The 19,481-nt window shown below is 43.6% G+C and overlaps 1 protein-coding gene across 2 annotated transcripts in view; it reads right to left on the reverse strand.

Moving 5' to 3' along the window:
* Positions 1 to 19,481, reverse strand: part of USP35 (ubiquitin specific peptidase 35) — a 78,707-nt gene that overhangs the window by 1,577 nt on the left and 57,649 nt on the right. For both annotated transcript variants that reach the window (XM_025419516.3, XM_025419515.3), the window contains exons 8-10: positions 3,258 to 3,351; positions 2,237 to 2,343; positions 440 to 1,703 (exon numbers count right to left, since the gene is read on the reverse strand). In XM_025419516.3, the coding sequence (XP_025275301.1) occupies positions 440 to 1,703; positions 2,237 to 2,343; positions 3,258 to 3,351 (1,465 nt within the window). The remainder of the gene's footprint in view (positions 1 to 439; positions 1,704 to 2,236; positions 2,344 to 3,257; positions 3,352 to 19,481) is intronic.

Raw genomic sequence — 19,481 nt, forward strand, 5'->3', positions numbered from 1 at the left:
CCTCTGCCTGGACAGCCCAGCAGAAATGAAAAAGCAGGCCTGGTGTCCCCACACACACGCCAACTCCAGGCACTGCTGTCCACGGTCCTGGTGTGACTACGCTGCGGGTCAGAGAGGAGGTTCTGGGCAGGGGGGCCCCTGGGTCCCGCTGGAAGCCCGGACTTCACCACCCAACCCCATGGTGCCCCTTCACACACTCAGGACAAGTATTAATGAACAACTGGTAATTACGGAACGTCTGTTCCTCTGAAGTAAGGGTTACGTCTGTCTAGTCCACCAACAGTCCCAGCATGAAGTGGCCAGTGAAAGGGTAGCAGAACGAGGAGGAGACAGACACAGAGTTGCTAGCTCAGCGCTAAGCCGGCGGCTGCGCAGGCCTGGACGGCCCCGCCCCGGGAGATCACTCAGAGGCCCGGGGGGCCCGGGGGGCCCCGCTCACCTGCAGGTACAGGATGTTGTCTTTGGAAATGGCCTCCATCAAGTCTTTGTGGAGGGTGGGCTCCGTCCGGCCTCTGGGGGAGCTGGGCTCAGCCTCGGGCGCCTCCCCAGGCCGCTGCCGGTAAAAGAGCACATAGGCCGTGTCCTTGGGGAAGAAGGAGGTGACGTTGCTGACAGACTCGAAGGAGGAGAAGGACACCCGAGTGTCGTTGAACAGATACCACTGGTTCTCGGGCTCGGGCCTGTCGGCAGCGCCCAGAGAGGGGGCCGGGCGGGCGGCGCCCTCGCGGGCATAGCAGTAGTAGTGGCCGCTCTCGGAGGACACTCCCGAGTGCACGACCACGCTGCAGAGGTCGTAGGCCTGGCCGCGGCCCCCCGCCAGCGGCAGGCGCAGCAGCAAGGGGATGGAGACGTCGTCCAGGATCTTGCGGCGCCGCATGGTGCGCAGGTCGAAGGAGAAGCGCAGCAGGGTCAGGATGAGGTAGCGTGGCCCCTGGCTCAGCTCCACCGCCTTCTCGGCGTCCTGCAGCGAGGCACAGGGCTCGCAGTAGTAGCGGTTCTCCGCCGTCAGCCTCTCGGGGGAAAGGAAATAGTTGACCAGGTCCAGGACAGAGCGGGAGCCCTCTGCGGCGGGGGCGGCACCCCGGTGGGACCCCGGCCCCGAGCTGTCCTCTTCTTTCTCCTTCGTGGTCTCGACCTCTTTCACCTTCTCTGCCTTTTCTTCCTCCTCCTCCTCCTCCTCCTTCTCCTTCTCTTTTTCCTTCTTCTCCTCTTCCTCCTCCTCCTCCTCCCGGGTCCTTTCCTCCTCCTGTGCTTCCTCCTCCCTCTCCACCTTCTCCCCACTGCTCTGCGTCCCAGGTCCCTGGGGGCCCAGGCTTTCAATGTCCAGGACAGTAGCAGGGGCATCCCCTGTGACACAATGTTTCCTTTGCCTCCGAGGACCCACCCTGCTTGGAACCTGGGCTTGGGATGGTGGCGGGGGGTCCTGGACCCCGACATCCTCTGCAGGGAGCATCACTGAGCCCAGGCGGCGGCGGCGACAGCGCTCAGTAGGGGGGAATGCAAGGGACAGGTCTGTGAAGGCCTCCTCTCTGGAGGAGACATTGAGGCAGCGGAGACAGCGTATCCGAGTCACGATCTTGCCTCCGAACATCTTCTCCACAGAGGTGGGACTGGGGCTGGGGGGCTCCTCGGGAGGGGAGGGTGAGCTGGACTGCTTGAGCTTTTGGCAGATCCTTGTCCCAGTTTTCTCCTCTTCGTGTAGCCTGGAGCAGAGAGCACAGGGCCTTCACACATATGCACGGATCCATTCCCAGGGCTCGGGCCTGATGGTGCCATCTATCTTATCTGGGGGCCACACATTCACCCGTGTGTGTGTGTGGGTATGCATACAGTCTACACATACATGTACAAAATGATGTCCATGCACATGCACTCACAAGCCAAACACACGTGCCACATACCACCTTCGTGCAGGCACACAACCCTGCCACGTGAAGATGCGCCATATCTACATGCACGTGCCCCCAGAGCTGTGCTGAACGTGCACACACGCACACTCAGGTAAGCACAGCACATGGGTACACATGCACTAACCCTTCCCCAGTCACGGCGCAGATCAGGATCTCCGGGGCTTCCCTCACGTGCAGCCCCAGCCTACCCCTCATGACACACATCTCCGTGCCTTTCCCAAATGCTTTCCAGGGAGAGGCAATACAGCCAGAGAGATGAGCTTTCCCACAGGAGCCCCTGTCCAGCTCTGAAGCCCCCCCACAGAGCTGGGTCTGACCTCCCTTACCGATCCAGCAGGTACTTCAGGTACTCTGAGCAGTCCTGCTGGGTGCCGGGGCTAAACCAGGGTGTCCAGGATGCAGAAAGGAAGTTTTCTGGAGAGATGGCAGGCCGCTAGAACCAAGGCAGGTGAGAGGCAGGGTCAGGAGCAGAGGGCCACTCACTAACCAGCTCTGCTGCATGCTACGCCAGAGGGTACCTGGGGACTGTCTGTCCCACGCTTCCTAGTGTCTTCCCTAACATCCTCACCCTCCTAGTTGTCCCTGACTCATCTTATCCCACCAAGTCCATGTAGCCCATGAGCCTGGCATTAGGTTCATGAAGATGAATCCATCCTCTAGAATCTGCTCTTCCCCAACACACCTCCCATTTCTTTCCTGACTCTTCTTCATTGCCATATCCTCTACCTAGAACACCTTTCCTCCTCAAAAGCTTAAAGAACTCAAGACCCAGATGCATGGATACCTGTTCCATGAGGTGTTCCCACCCCCATCATAATCAGCTTTCCCCTCCCCTGCACTCACACAACACTGCATTTCCCTCTGTTCAAGCATTACAATTGTTATCTGCAGATCCACCTTCCCACCAGACTATGAGCTTCATGAAGGCAAGAACTGCTTATTACTCATCTCCGTGGCCCCCATGGGGCCTTGCATAATACTCGGTGGCCAAGGGTTTTAGGTTCCATGAGGGCAGAGACGGTGAACAAAACAAACACAGCCCTCAGGGTGCCGAGCAATGCAAGTGCTCAAAAATGACAGCAGATGAGCAAAGCAACACCCAATGCAAGGATGTAAATCACTGATGGGAGAGATCTGGGCATCAGGACACAGAGGGGACTCAAGGAGGCACACCCTCTCCCAGCCCATAAGGCACTAAATCAGCCATGAACCCATGCCAGCCCCAACTTGGAGCTTCCTTACACCAGGGAGGAGGGCCCTATAGCCAGATGCAGACAGGTCCCTGGGAATGGAAGGGTGCCAGACCAGAGCCTCCTGTCCTCAGACCCCAACTTCCCTTGCACTTACCTGGCTATGCTCCAGGAAGGCAAAGAGCCACTGCAGCTTGGTCATAAGAGGCTGTGAGTTGTTCTCAGTCAATCGGAGTACACAGTGTCTGAAGCTTCAAAATAAAGCAAAAGCATCCAGGGTAAGCCAAGGGCATCCAAGGAGCCTCTTTACTCACCCACAGCACAGGCAACGAGAGCATCCAGCCTAAAGGCAGAACAGCCACTTAAAGCTCAAGCCTGGGCCAGAGGCCAGGGAAGAACAGGGGAACCCAGCCTGGACGATGAAGTGACCCCTGCAGTTCGTTCCAGTTCAGACAGCCCATGACTCTAAGATTCAAAGATTCAAACATGCTGAGGTCCCACAATCTCCAAGTTTTAAGGCTGGAACTCTCTGGCACGCGCCCATCTATCAGCATCACCAGCCACTGCAGCCGTTCACACCCATCTCTTCTTTCCCTGGGAAATGGTGTTGAGACCCATTTGGAGCAGCAGGCCTTGCTCCAACCTTGACCCTCCAAGTCTATTCTCAGGGCCCCCACACCATGGCCCTACAGTCAACCCAGAGTGGTTCCCTTGCCTTTGAATGAGGGAGGCAGGGGTCAATGTGAAGAATGTGCTGAACAAAGAGGACATGGCAGGGACAGACTGGCTCCCAGCAATGGGGTCTGATCCTGTGAGAGACAGGAAGGAGACCCTGCTGACACCCGTGTTGCTTGGAACAAGCTAATTCTTCCCAGGCCTCACCTTAGCTCCTGTTCTCACAAGCAGCTCTGCGGGGCCAAGTCAGGCATCTTTCCAACCTGAGCCCACGGCGAAGAACAGCATTACCAAAATGTGGTCTACCTAGCCATCTGTCACAAAGTTTAGGTTCAGGAACGAGTGAGCAGTCAAGAACATGTACAGCAATCTGACCTCACTATGACCATATAAACACTTGGTCATTCTTCTGATAAGTCGTTTGACTGTATTTCACAAAAATTAAGTCTGCAGCAGACTATCAACTGGAAAAACTAGTCCTTCACCAGGTCTGAGAAGCACACATGTTAGGAAGTGCTAGAGATTAGCTCCAACCTCCCCTTCCTGGACCTGAAGCTCAGAGATGAGAAACCTACTTGAGGTCACACCATAAGCCAGGGCAAAGAGTACCTGCACTGTTACTTTCTAAAAAAGCTGTCTAAGTATGGTGTTGGTGAAAGAAGAGTCAAGTGGATCAACAGAATATAACAGAGAGCCCAGAAATAGTCAACCCCAAAAATATAGTCAACTGACCTTTGACAAAGGAGCAAAGGCAAAACAATGGAGTATCATCAACAAATGGTGCTGAAACATTTGGACATCCACATTAAAAACACATACACCTAGACACACCTCACACTCATCACAAAAAAGTTAACTCAAAATGGATCAAAGAGCTAAATATAAAATGTAGAATTATAAAATTTTCAGAAGGCAACACAGGAGAAAACCTCAATGACCTCTGGTATGGTGATACCTTTTTAGATATAACACCAAAGAGAAAATCTGTGAAAATAATTGATAAGCTGGGTTTCCTTAACAATAAAATCTTCTGTTCTGGGAGATAAAATATCCAGAGAATTAAAAGACAAGCCAGAGACTAGGAGAAAATATTTGCAAAAGACCCCATCCATAAAGGAAGGTTACCCAAGATATACAAAGAATCCTTAAAACTCAACAATAAGAAAACCAACAATCAATTTTAAAATGAGCCAAATATAGGGGGAGTGAGGATCCAGGTTGGTGGCACAGTAAGATCCAGAACTCCCGACACACCCAATCTACCTATGGATCAGTTCCCTCTGAAAAAGACCTGAAAAATGAACTGCTTTTCCACAACAAAGGATAGAAGGACCACCCAGAGATGGCTAGGAAGGGCAGAGAGAGGGTCTGGCAAAAATCCCCACCCCAAGGGCAAAGACACTCAGCAGGGAGGGGGTTCACTAGACAGGGGCTTCTGCCAGGGGATGGAAGAGTTGATGCCTCACATCTGGCACCCCAGACCCTGGGATCTGCACTGGACAGAGATGAGCCTCGAACATGTGACTGGGAAAACCAGGGGTCCCCAGGGACTCTAATAAACTGAGCTTCCCCTCTTGGAGGGCTTGGCTCGGGATCCAGTGAAAAAACAGCAGTTTGCAAAGTGCCTAAACTGTAGGTCAGATAAATGTATTTGCTGATCTGGAGACACCAGGAGCAGGGCAGAGCTGAGAAGCTCCCTGGTGATGGAGGTCCTCACACCTCCGCCACCTAGCTAGGACAGAGAGGAGCAAGCAGGATCACGGCATTTGCTGCGGAGAGCACAGGTGGTGGCAACATTCTGACCCTGGCGGAGACAGAGAAGCACGTATCTTCACGGAGTTCTCTGGCTCCCTAACTAAAATCTCCTAGTGCGGGTGGCTGCAACAGTCTCCTACCTCCCAAAGCTGGTACGTGTAGACAGATGAGACACTCTCCCACTGCACTGCTGAAGCCCAAGGGCATATGCAGTCATGACATTTTTCTGGTGTCTTTCTGAAGTCGGCACACAAGCGCACCCCCTACACTCCCTGGCTGCCTTGCTAAATTAAAGCAAGTGGGTTCATGCAGCAGATACTCCTCGATGTGATTGGCTCTGGCAGCCTGAGAGGGCTGGTGTTAGTGAGCTCCACAGAGAGGTAACAGACAGAAAGACAGCTCTTGTCAGGCTACCACTTCCAGTGCACTGCACAGACAACAGACTGAAACACAACCCAATTCTTCCTGTGAAAAAGACCAAATACTTAGCCCAAAGCACCAGCCTGAGGGACAGGCTTCCGGTTTCCCACCTGTCTAGAGGCTAAAGAAAGCACTCTCAGGAAACAGAAGCAAGGAGACAGGATCCTGGCACACATCCTTTGCCTCACTCCAGCTGGATGAAGCTTCCCAGAAAGGAGCATATACACTTGTCTGGCACCCTGATTTTTAAAACTGTTGTCCAGGGGACACCTCCAGATCTAGTCTAGAGGCCAGCAAGGATTACTATTGTAGCAACACAGGACCAAATATATTCACATACTTGAAGAGCTATTGCCTGAGAGTCTGGTTTCCCATCATCTGAAACTTCTTCCAGAAAACCTTCCTTGACTATGCTTCATGACTGGATGGGGTCCCTGACATCTTTCCTAGTAGCTCTTTTTTATCTTTTATAGAAGCTTAAAAAGTCTTTAACCAGGAAAAAAAAATCAAAATACACATAGTTATAAATGTTATTTAAAGTTATTTAAATTAAAATGTTATTTTAAATGAGATTTTTATTTTAAATGAGATCCATCCCCTTGGATCACTGATAGATCTTGGCACATGCTCCTGTAGGGCCATAGCAATAGGGGCATACAAAAAATAAAGCAGGTCATTTAGAAAAATCACAGAAGTTCAAGAGACACTAAGAACTAGGACAAGGGTGAACAAGAAATCACTATCTACAAAAGGCCACACTTTAAAGACAGAGAGGTGGCTGTTCTGCCTAATGCGTAGAAACACAGAGAGTCCAGCAAAATGAGGATACAGAACAGTGCTCCAAACAAAAGAACAAGACAAAACCTCAGAAAAAGACCTTAAAGATATGGAGATAAGTAATCTACCTGATAAAGAATTCAAATGAACGAATATAAAGACGTTCACCAAACTTGGGGGAGGACAGGTGGAGGCCGACTGGATGAACACAGTGAGAAATTCAGTAACAACAAAAACACAGGGTGGTAAGAAGGTACCAAGCAGAAGTCACAGAGCTGAATATTCTCACCCTCTTCCTCTCCCTTTCCACCCCACCTTTGTTTGCACACACGTGCCCTCTAGCTTGCTCAGTCTCAAAAAGCAAAAACATGAAACTAGGGAGGGAGTAAAAATGTACTCTTTAAATGTCTTCAACCATTAGTTGCTACCAACTTAAAAACAATGTTATGGGCAGCCCCAGTGGCCCAGCGATTTAGCGCCGCCTTCAGCCTGGGGTGTGATTTTGGAGAGCCAGGATCCAGTCCCACGTAGGCCCCCTGCATGGAGCCTGCTTCTCCCTCTGCCTGTGTCTCTGCCTCTCTCTCTTTCTGTCATGAATAAATAAAATCTTTTAAAAATTGTTATTATATAAATAGAATAATGTCTGTAAATATCACAGTAACCACAAACCAAAACTTAGAGTAAATACCCAAAGAAAATGAGACAGGAATCTAACATACTATTTTAAAAAGTCATAAAACCAAAAGGAAGAGAGAAAAAGAAGAACTACACACACAGGCAGAAAACAATTAACAGGGCAGCCCGGGTGGCTCAGTGGTTTAGTCCCACCTTCAGCCCAGGGCGTGATCCTGGAGACCCAGGATCGAGTCCCACATCGGGCTCCCTGCGTGGAGCCTGCTTCTCGTTCTACCTGTGTCTCTGCCCCTCTCTATGTGTCTCTCATAAACAATAAACAAAATATTTAAAAAATTAAAAAAAAGAAAACAATTAACAAAATGGCAATACATACCTCTTAATTACTTCAAATGTAAACGGACTAAATTCTTCAATCAAAAGCGTGGCTGAACAGATAAAAAACAATTCGCATCTATATACTGCCTACAAGAGACTCACTTTAGAAGTAAAGACATACAGACTAAAAGTGAAAGCATAAAGAAAAAAAACATATTCCATTCAAATGTATATAAAAAGAAAGCTGGTGAAAGTGTACTCACATCAAACAAAGCGGAATTTATAACAACTATAATAAAAGACATGGATGCCTGGGTGGGTGGCTCAGTGGTTGAGCATCTGCCTTTGGCTCAGGGTGTGATCCCACAGTCCCAGGATCAAGTCCACCACATCAGGCTCCCCGCATCAAGCCTGCTTCTCCTTCTGCCTCTGCCTCTCTGTCTCTCATGAATAAATACATAAAATTTTTTAAAAAAAGAAAAAAGACAAAGAAGGGCACTACATAGTGATAGAACAGTTGATCCAGTAAGAAGATGTAATATTTATAGATATCTATGCACCTAAAATAGGAGCGCCAGAATATATAAAGCAAATATTAACACACTTAATGAGAGAAAATGAAAACAATAGTAAGGGATTTTAGCACTTTACTTACATCAATGGATCATCCAGACAGAAGATCAATAAGGAAACATCAGCCTTCAACAATGCATTAGACCAGATGAATTTAACAGATAAATACAGAATATTCCATCCAAAAAACAGAAGAATATATATTCTTCTCAAATGCACATGGTAATATAATATCTGCAGGATCTATCACACTTTAGGCCATAAAAGAAGTCTCAATAAATTCAGGAAGACTGAAAGCATATCAAGCATCATCTCCAAACCACAATGGTATAAAGCCAGAAATCATTTACAAGAAGGAAAATGGGAAAACCACAAATATGTGGAGATTAAACAATGTATTAAAACCAAACAACTACTACATCATAGAAGAAATCAAAGAAGAAATTTAAAAAATACCTAGAGATAGGGACGCCTGGGTGGCTCAGTGGTTGAGAATATGCCTTTGGCTCAGGGCGTGATCCTGGAGACCCAGGATCAAGTCCCATATCAGGCTCCCTGCATGGAGCCTGCTTCTCCCTCTGCCTATATCTCTGCCTCTCTCTTTCTGTGTCTCTCATGAATAAATAAAATCTTAAAAAAAAAAACCTAGAGATAAATTAAAACAAATACAACACACCAAAATCAAGGAGATGTAGCAAAATAAGTTCTAAGGGGGACGCTCAGAGCAATACAGGCCTACTACCTCAAGAAATAAATAGAAATAAATCTCAAACCATTTAACTTAACACCTTAAGGACCTAGAAAAAGAAAAAAGCCCACAGTTTTTAAAAAAAGAAAATAATATAAATCAGTACATAAATAAATGAAATAGAAACTTAAAGTGCAACAGAAATGATCAATGAAACAGAGCTGGTTCTTTGAAAACAAAACTGACAAACCTTTAGCTACACTAAAAAAAAAAAAAAAAGAAAAAGAAAAAGAGGGCTCAAATAAAATAAAAAATGACAAAGTTACAATTGATAGAAATACAAATGATCATAGGATACTACCATGAACTATTAAAACAAATTGGGCAACCCAAAAGAAATGGATAAATTCCTAGAAATTTACACTATTCCTAGATGGAATCATGAAGAAAAGAAAATCTAAATATACTGATGACTAGAATAAGGAGACGGAATCAGTAATCAAAAAAGTCCCAAAAAACTGAAGTCCAGGACCAGACCTTCATTGGTGAATTCCACCAAAAACTCAAGAGAATATGAAAATTCTAGCCTTTTCAAGTTCTTCCAAAAAAACTGAAGAGGAGGGAAAGCTTCCAAATTCATTTTATGAAGCCAGCATTACGCTGATACCAAAACCAGAAAAGACCACCACCACGCACAAAAAAGAAAGTTATAGGCCAATATTCCTGATGAATACAGATGCAAAATTTCTCAACAAAACATTAGCAAACTGAGTTCAACAATGCATTGAAAGGATCATATACCATGGCCAAGTGGGGTTTATTCCAGAGATTCCAGGATACATGATCCATTAAAATGATACATCATTCTAACTAAATGTAAATTTCAGATGATAATCTCAACACTGAAAAAGATTTTGACAAAATTCAATATCCATTTATGAAAAAAATCTCAACATAATAAAGACCACATATGACAAACCCATAGCTAACATCATACTCAGTGGTGAAATGCTTAAAGTTTTTCCTCTAGGAAACAAGACAAGGATACTCAAAATCCCCACTTTTACTCAACACAATACTAGAAGTCCTGGCACAGCAACTAGACAGGAAAACAAACAAAAAGCATACAAATTGGAAAGAAGTAAAGCTGTCATTTGCAGAGGATGTGATACTACATATAAAAAACTCTAGCAACTCCACCAAAAACTGTTAGAATACATCAATTCAGTAAAGCTACGCAAAAAATTAAAATACAGAAATGTACCACGTTTCTAAACACAAATGTCAAAAAGAAGCATCAAGAAAATAATCCCATTTATAAGTGTATCAAAAAGGGGGTGCCTGGATGGCTTAGCTGAATAAGTGACCAACTCTTGGTTTCGGCTCAGGTCCTGACCTCATGGGTTGTGAGATCAAGTCCTGCACCAGGCTCTGTACTAAGCAGGAATCTACTTGGATATTCTCTACCTCAGTGCCTTCCTTCATTCATGCACATGCATGCGCTCTGTCTCTCAAATAAATAAAATCTTTTTTAAAACGTGTATCAAAAAATATATAATACCTAGGAATAAATTCAACCAAGGAGGTAAAAAACCTGTATCCTAAAAGCTATAGGACACTGATGAAAAACAGAAGACACAAATAAATGGAAAGATATCCAGTGCTCATGGATTGGAAGAATACTGTTAAAATTTCCTAGATACTACCCAAAGCAATCTATAGATTCAATGAAATCTCTATAAAAATTCCAGAACTAGAACAAATAGTAATATCTGCATGAAACTACAAAAGACCCTGAATAGCCAAAACAATCTTGAGGAAAAAAAAAAAAAAAAAAGCCAAAGGTAGCATGCTTGGGATTTCAAACTATACTATAAAGCTATAGTAATCAAAGCAGTAGGGTATTGGCATTAAAACAGACACATAGATCAATGTAACTTAATTAAGAGCCCAGAAATAAACCCACATATATACAGTTAATTAATGTATGACAAAGGAGCCAGAATATACAATGAGGAAAGAACAGTCTCTTCAATAAATGGCCCTGGGAAAAATGGGCAGCTACAAGCAAAAGAATGAAACTAGACCTTATACAAAAACCAACTCAAAGTGGATTAAATACTTGCATATAATATTGGAAGCCATAAAACTCCAATGGAGTTGGAAGAAGAAAACACAGGTGATAAAACTCCTTGATACCTGTCTTGATGATAATTTTTTGGAGCTGACTCAAGAGGTAAGGGAAACAGAAGCAAAAAATATTACATCAAGCTAACCATCTGTAAAGGAAATCATCAAAATATGAAAAGGCAACCTACTAGACAGAAGAAATTTATGATAGATCTGATATAAAGAACTCATGACTCAATATTTAAAAAATCCAACTAAAACATGAACAGAGGATGTGAACAGACATTGTTTCACAGAAGACATACAAATGGCCAACAGGTACCTAAAAAAGGTGCTCAACATCACTCATCATCAGGGAAATGCAAATGAAGAAGAGCACAATGAGAACTTTATACCTGTCAGAATGGCCAAAATAAAAAAGACAAGAGATAAAAGTACTGGCAAGGATGCAGGAGAAAAGGGAACCTTCATGCATTGTTGTTGGGGATGTAAACTAGTGCTGCCACTGTGGAAAACAATATGGAGGTTCCTCAAAAAGTTAAAAATAGAATTATTAAATGATCCAGCAATTCCACTACTTGGTATCTATCTGAAGAAAACAAAAACACTAATTTAAAAAGTCAAATGCACCCCATGTTAGTTGCAACATTTTTTTTTTAAAGATTTTATTTATCTATTCATGAGAGACACAGAGAGAGAGGCAGAGACACAGGCAGAGGGAGAAGCAGGCTCCATGCAGGGAGGCCGACGCGGGACTTGATCCTGGGTCTCCAGGATCATGCCCTGGGCCGAAGGCAGGCGCTAAACCCTTGAGCCACCCAGGGATCCCCAGTTGCAGCATTTTTTCCACAATAGTCAAGATATAGAAACGACCCAAGTGTCCAAAAACAGATGAATGGATAAAAAAAAGGTGTGTGTGTGTGTGTGTGTGTGTGTAGCCAGAGGTAGCATGCACACATGGAACACTACTCAATCATTAAAACAAAATAATAAAATAAAACAAGTTTAAAAAATAGAGGCACCTGGGTGGCTCCATCAGTTAAGCATCTGACTTGATTTCAGCTCAGCTTATGATCTCAGATTCATGAGATCAAGCCCCACACTGGCTCCATGCTCTGCAAGGAGTTTGTTTGAGAAGCTTTCCTTCTCCCTCAGCCACCCCACTCAAATAAGTAAATAAATCTTTTTTTTTTTTTAAATAAAGTAGAAAAACAAAATCACGCCTTTCTGACATGGCTGGACCTTAAGGGTATTAAAGCTAAGGGAAATAGGACAGAAAGAACAAATACACCACGATTTCACTTCTATGTGGAATCCAAAAAGCAAAACAAAACAAGACCCACAGGATACAGAGACAGACTGATGGTTGCCAGTCAGAGTGTTGGTAGGGGCGAAATGGTGAAGGGAATTAAGAAGTACAAACCTCCAGTTAAACATAAGTCATGAGCCTGGGGAGTCTAGTCAGTAATTTCGTATTAACACTGTGAAGTGACAGATGGTACCTAGATTTCTTGTAGTGATCATTTCCCAATGTACACGAATGTTGGGTCACTGTGTTGTACACCTGAGACATAATATTGTATGTTAATTTTAATTCCATTTTTAAAAGGGCCAAACAGGAGCCCCTATGTGGTTCTGTCAGTTAGGCATCTGCCTTCGCTCAGGTCATGATCCCTGGGTTCCTGGGATTGAGCCCCGCGTTGGGCTCCCTGCTCAGTGGGGAGCCTGTTTCTCCCTCAGCCCCTCTCCCTACTCATGCTCATGTTCTCTCTCTCTCTCTCAAATAAATAAAATCTTTGAAAAATAAAAAGAGCCAAACATCTTAACAGACACCTCACCAAAGATATACAGATGCCAAATAAGCACATCAAAAGATATTCCACATCACAGGACATCAAAAAATGCAAATGAAAACAAGATAGGTTCTGGTCCAAGGCGGCGATGCAGGAAGACCAAGCGCTCACATTCTCCAGACACACCCAAACTACGCCTATTTATAGAGCAATTCCTCCTGGAGAACTACAGGCTGGCTGAACAGCTTCTGTACAACAGAGAGACCACACAGAGAATACCACGGATGTTAGAGACACAGAAACCAGGGTTTGAAACCCCACCACCACCAACACTGCGAGCTGCAGTGGGGAGGAGACTTGTCTGCCCTGAGATACAGGGGGGGAAAAAAGCAACTAGAATATAAAGGAACCAGCCCCAGAACCCTGCCAAATAGAGAGGGGAGCTGCTGGAACTCTTTCCAGATGGAGGGGCTAGAGAGCACCCCAGTTTATAGTTCCCCTCCACCTTGGTGGCACCAATGAGAGAGGCATGCAGGCACCATAGCAGGCTTCCCACTTCAGTGAGCCCCACACTGAATCCTCTCACCAAGGCAGCCCCAGCACAGCACACACCCCAACACCCCTGGTCAGCCTGTTACAGCTCAGCTCAGCCATCTTGCCAAGGAGACACAGTCACAAAGGACCCTAGAACACACCAGGCCCACACCACTTTGGCCCCAGATGGCTTGCTAGGGCACCCCCAGCTCAGAGCACTCCAGGACTTCCCAGCTCACACCTGCTTTGGTGTGAGCCACTCCACCAGGGCACCCGCTACACGGAGTGTCCCAGGACACTATAGCCTGCACCCTGCCTCAGCTCCAGCTGCCTCACAAGGGCACCCCACTTGCAGAGCATCCCAGACACCACAGCTTGCAACCACTTCAGCTTCACTGTCCTGCCAGGGCACCCTCTGTGCAGAGCACTCTGGAATACCCTGGCCCACCCCCTGCCTCTACTCTAGCCACCCCAAGGTATCCCTTGTATGAAACACCTTAGGATAGCCTGGCCCACAGAGGCTAAATCTCCAACCACCCCATCAGGATGCCCTCTGCACTGAGCACCCTGGGGCCAACCTGGCTTCCACCCACTTCAGTTACAGCTACCCTGCTAGGGTCTGAAGTGAGTCTCCTATAGGCAGCATCTAGGTGGTCTTTGTTTTTGTTTTAGGGAGAAGGAGAGAGAGAATCTTAAAGAGGCTCCACGCCTAGTGCAGAACCCAATGCAGGACTTGATCCCATGACCCTGAGATCATGACCTGAGCTGAAATTGAGTCCAAGGCTCAACCAACTGAGGCACCCAGGTGTTCCTGGGTTTTGTTTTATTTTATCCATTTCACCACCTTATGTCTTCTGACTGCAGCATTTAGAACAGGTACATTTAAAGTAATTATTGAGGGCACCTGAGAGGCTCAGTCAGTTAAGCATCTGCCTTCACCTCAGGTCATGATCCTGGGGTCCTGGGATAAAGCCCTACATTGGGCTCCATGCTCAGCAAGAGTCTGCTCCTCCCTCTCCTTCTGCCTGTCACTCCCCATGCTTGTGTGCGGGTCCTCTCTCTCACTCTGTCAAATAAATAAATAAAATCTTTAAAAATTTTTTTTTAAAAAGTATTGAGCGGTACATACCTTCTGCCATTTTTTGTATTGTTTCTGGTTATTTTTATCCTTCTTCTCCATTCCTTTCTTCTCCTGTATTCCTTTACTGTGACTGATGATTTTCCTAAATGTTAAGCTTTGCTTTCTATTTTTTGTCTATTACAGGTTTGGGGTTTGTGGTAACCATCAGGTTCATATATAACATCCTAAGTATACAGATAGCAGTCTATATTAAGTTGATGGTCACTCAAGTTCAAACATATTCTGAAAGAACTTTTTATTCCCATTATGTTTTATGTATATGTTGACATATACTACAGTTTTTTTCTCACAATTTTCTCACTTCTAATTATAGCCTTTTTCTTCCCACTTTAAAGAAATCTTTTTAATATTTCTTGTAAGGCAGCTTTTGTGGTAATGAACTCCTACAGCTTTGTCTGGGAAACTCTCTCTCTCCTTCAATTCTAAATGATAATCTTGCCAGGTAGAGTATTCCTTATTTTAGGCTTTTTCCATTCACCACTTTATTTATTTTTTTTTTTTTATTTTATTTATGATAGTCACAGAGAGAGCGAGAGAGAGAGGCAGAGACACAGGCAGAGGGAGAAGCAGGCTCCAAGCACCGGGAGCCCGATGTGGGATTCGATCCCGGGTCTCCAGGATCATGCCCTGGGCCAAAGGCAGGCGCCAAACCACTGCGCCACCCAGGGATCCCCATTCACCACTTTAAAAGGAAGTCATGCCGCTCCCTCAAGGCCTGCAAAGACGGTATCCTGGCAGGACAGATGAAGCTCAAATACATGTAAGCCGAGGTCTGGGGTGCTCAGTGCAGGGGAAGCCCTGGTGGTGCTGTCTGTAGCTGAGGCCAGTGAGGCTGGAGTGTCCCAGGGTGATCCATGCAAACAAGCGAGCGAGCAAACAAAAAGTGGGATTAACAATACTCAGAAAGGGACGCCTGAGTGGCTCAGTGGTTGAACGTCTGCCTTTGGCTCAGGTCATGATCCTGGGATGGGATCAAATCGAATCTCACATCAGGCTCCCTGCAGGGAGCCTGCTTCTACCTCTGCCTGTGTCTCTCATGAATAAATAAATAAAATCTTAAAAAAAAAACTCAAACTTTAAGACATAAACTGTGACAAGAAAAAGAAAGGCATTACATAATGATACAAATATCAACAAGAGGATATAACAACTTAAAAACATCTATGCAGCCAACACTGGAGCAGCTAAACAACAGGCTACTAAAACACCAACAGGTCAATAAAGAAATTAAACAGGAAATTTAAAAAATACATAGAGACAGATGAAAGCATAACAGTACGAAATCTTTGGGATGCAGTAAACATCAATTTTAATTTTTTTTTTTATTTATTTATGATAGTCACAGAGAGAGAAAGAGAGAGAGGCAGAGACATAGGCAGAGGGAGAAGCAGGCTCCATGCACCAGGAGCCTGATGTGGGATTCGATCCCGGGTCTCCAGGATCATGCCCTGGGCCAAAGGCAGGCGCTAAACCGCTGCGCCACCCAGGGATCCCAAACATCAATTTTAAAAAAGAAGTTTATACTGATACAGGCCAACCTCAGAAAACAAAAACTTAAACCTTACACCTTAAGGGAACTAGGAAAAGAACAAAGCTCAAGGTTAGTAAATGGAAAGAAATAATAAATATCACAGCAGAAATAAATGAAAAAGAGACTAAAAATTATATATCCATGAAATCAAGAGCTGGTTCTTTAAAAAGATTTTTAAAATTGGTAATTCTTTATCCAGACTCATCAAGAAAAAAAAGATGTCTCAACTAAAATAATCAGAAACACGAGAACAAGTGACACCACAGAAATACAAAGGATTATGTGAGATTACAAAAAATTATATGCCAACAAACTGGACAACCTAGAAGAAATGGATAAATTCGAAGAAACAGATCTTTCAAAACTGAATCAAAAAGAAACAGAACATCTAAACAGACCAATTAACTTAAAATAAAACTGAATCAGTAATCAAATAACTACCAACAAAAATCCAAGACCGGACAGATTCACAGGTGAATTCTACCAAATATTTAAAGAGATAATACCGATTTCTCTTCAAACTATTCCCAAAAATATAAGAGGAAGGAAAGCTTCCAAATATATATAACTCTCCAAATATATATATTATATATAAAAATATGTGATAAAACAATGAAAAAACAAATGTATTCTGTAACGCCAGCATTACCGATACCAAACCCAGTCAAAGACCCTACAAAAAAACCCCATGACGATATTCTTGATGAACACAGATGCAAAAATCTTCAACCAAGTATTAGGAAACCAAATTTAACAGAATGTATTACAAAGATCATTCGCCACAATAAAGCGGAATTTATTCCAGGATGCACAAATGGCACAATACTCACAAATCAACCAAAGTGATACATATTAACAAAACAAAGGATAAAAACCTTATGATCATCTCAATAGATGCAGAAAAAGCATTTGAGAAAGTTCAACATCAGTTCATGGTAAAAAAAAAAAAAAAAACATGTTAGAACATACCTCAACATAATAAAGATCATATATGAAAAACCCAGAGCTAACATCATAATCAATGGTGAAAAACAGAGTTCTACCCATAAGATCAGGAACGAGACGAGGATGTCCACTCTCAACACTTATTATTCAACATGAAACTGAAAGTCTAGCCACAATAATCAGGTAAGAAATAAAAGGCATCCAAGTTGGTAAAAAGTTAAACTGTCGCTATTTGTAAGTAACACACTACACATAGAAAAGAGATAAAGATTCCACCTTTTCAAAACAACTATCAGAATAAACTAATTCAGTAAAGTTGCAGAATACAAAATTAGTACGCAGAAATCCATTGCATCTCTATATGCTAATAACAAAGTAGCAGAAAAACAAATTAAGCAAATAATTCCATTTATAATAGCACCAAAAGAATAAAATACCTAGGAATAAACTTAATCAAGAAGGTAAAAGACCTATACTCTGAAACAATAAAACAACTCATGAAGAGGGCACAAATTGAAAGATATTCTATGTTCATAGATTCAAAGAATCAACATACCACCCAAAACAATTTACAGACCCAATGAAATCCCTATCAAAATACCAAAATACTATTTGTCACAGAACTAGCACAAAGAATCCTAAAATTTATATGGTACCACAAAAGACCCTGAATAGCCAAAGTAATCTTGAGAAAAAAACAAAGCTGGAGGCATCACAAGCCCAGATTTCAAGATATCTATAGTAACCTAAACAGAATGACAGCAGCACAATAATAGACATCTAGAGCAATGAAGCAGAATAGGGATCCCAGAAATAACCCCATAATTATATGGTCAATTCACCTACAACAAAGGAGGCAAGAACATACAATGGGGAAAAAAAGTCTTTTCACCAACTAGTGCTAGAAAAACTGGACAGCTACATACAAAAGAATGAAACTGGATCAATTTCTTATACTACACACAAAAATAAATTCAAAATAGATTAAAGACCTAAATGTGAAACATGAAACCATAAAACTCCTAGAAGAAAGCACAGACAAGTAATTTTTTTGACATCAGCCTTAGTAACATAATTTTATATAGGTCTCCTCAGGCAAGGGAACAAAAAGTATAAACTATTGGGAGCACACCAAAGTGAAAAGCTTTTGCACAGCAAAGAAAGCCATCAACAAAACAAAAAAGCAACGTACTGAATAGAAGATATTTTCAAACTCTATAGTCAATAAAGAATTAATACAGGAGGAATCCCTGGGTGGCGCAGTGGTTTGGCGCCTGCCTTTGGCCTAGGGCGTGATCCTGGAGACCCGGGATCGAATCCCACATCGGGCTCCTGGTGCATGGAGCCTGCTTCTCCCTCTGCCTATGTCTCTGCCTCTCTCTCTCTCTCTCTGTAACTATCATAAATAAATAAAATTAAAAAAAAAGAATTAATACAGGAGAAAGGATTATTATATAAATATATAAAGAATCTGTACAACACCAAAAACCCAATTTAAAAATGAGATGGCCTAGGGACGCCTGGGTGGCTCAGTGGTTGAGCACCTGTCTGCCTTTGGCTCAGGGTGTGATCCTGGAGTCCCGGGATGGAGTCCCACACCGGGCTCCCCATGGGGTAACCCTCTAAGTCTCTGGCTCTCTCTTATGAATAAATACAATCTTTAAAAATATATATATATATATAAATGAAAATGAAATGGCCTAAATAGACATTCTTCCAAAGACGACACAGATGGTCAAAAGGCACATTAAAAGATGCTCAATATCAATCATCATCGGAGAAATGCAAATCAAAACCATAATGAGATATCACCTCACACCTGTCAGAATGGTAGAATCAAAAAGACAAGAAATAATCATCAGCGAGGATGTGGAGAAAACAGAAACCTGGTGCACTGCTGGTGGGAATGCAAGCTGGTGCAGCCTATATGGAAAACAGCATGGAGATTCCTCAAAAAATTAAAAATTAAAAAACAACTTCCATACAATCCAGTAATTCCACTATTGGGTATTTACCCAAAGAAAACAAAAATACTAACTTGAAAACATATATGCACCCCTATATTTATTGCAACATTATTTACAATAGCCAAGATATGGAAGCAACTCCAGTGTCCATCCAGATTAATGAAGAAGATATGGGGTATACATACATACGATGGAATACTACTCAGCCATAAAGAATGAGACCTTGCCATTTACAACATGGATGGACCTAGAGGGTATTATGCTAAGTGAAATAAGAAAGACAAATACCATATGATTTCACTTATATTTGGAATCTAGAAAACAAATGAACAAACAAAAGCAGAAAGAGACTCATAAATACTAAGAACAAACTAATGGTTCCCAGGAGGAGAGGTGTGAAGGGATGGGAAAAATGGGTAAAGGGACATGATAGATACAGGCCTCCAGTTACAGAATAAAAAAGTTACAGGGATAAAAGGGAATATAATCAATGTATTGTAA

Source organism: Canis lupus, chromosome 21 (genome assembly GCF_003254725.2).
Source record: "Canis lupus dingo isolate Sandy chromosome 21, ASM325472v2, whole genome shotgun sequence".
NCBI lineage: Eukaryota > Metazoa > Chordata > Mammalia > Carnivora > Canidae > Canis > Canis lupus.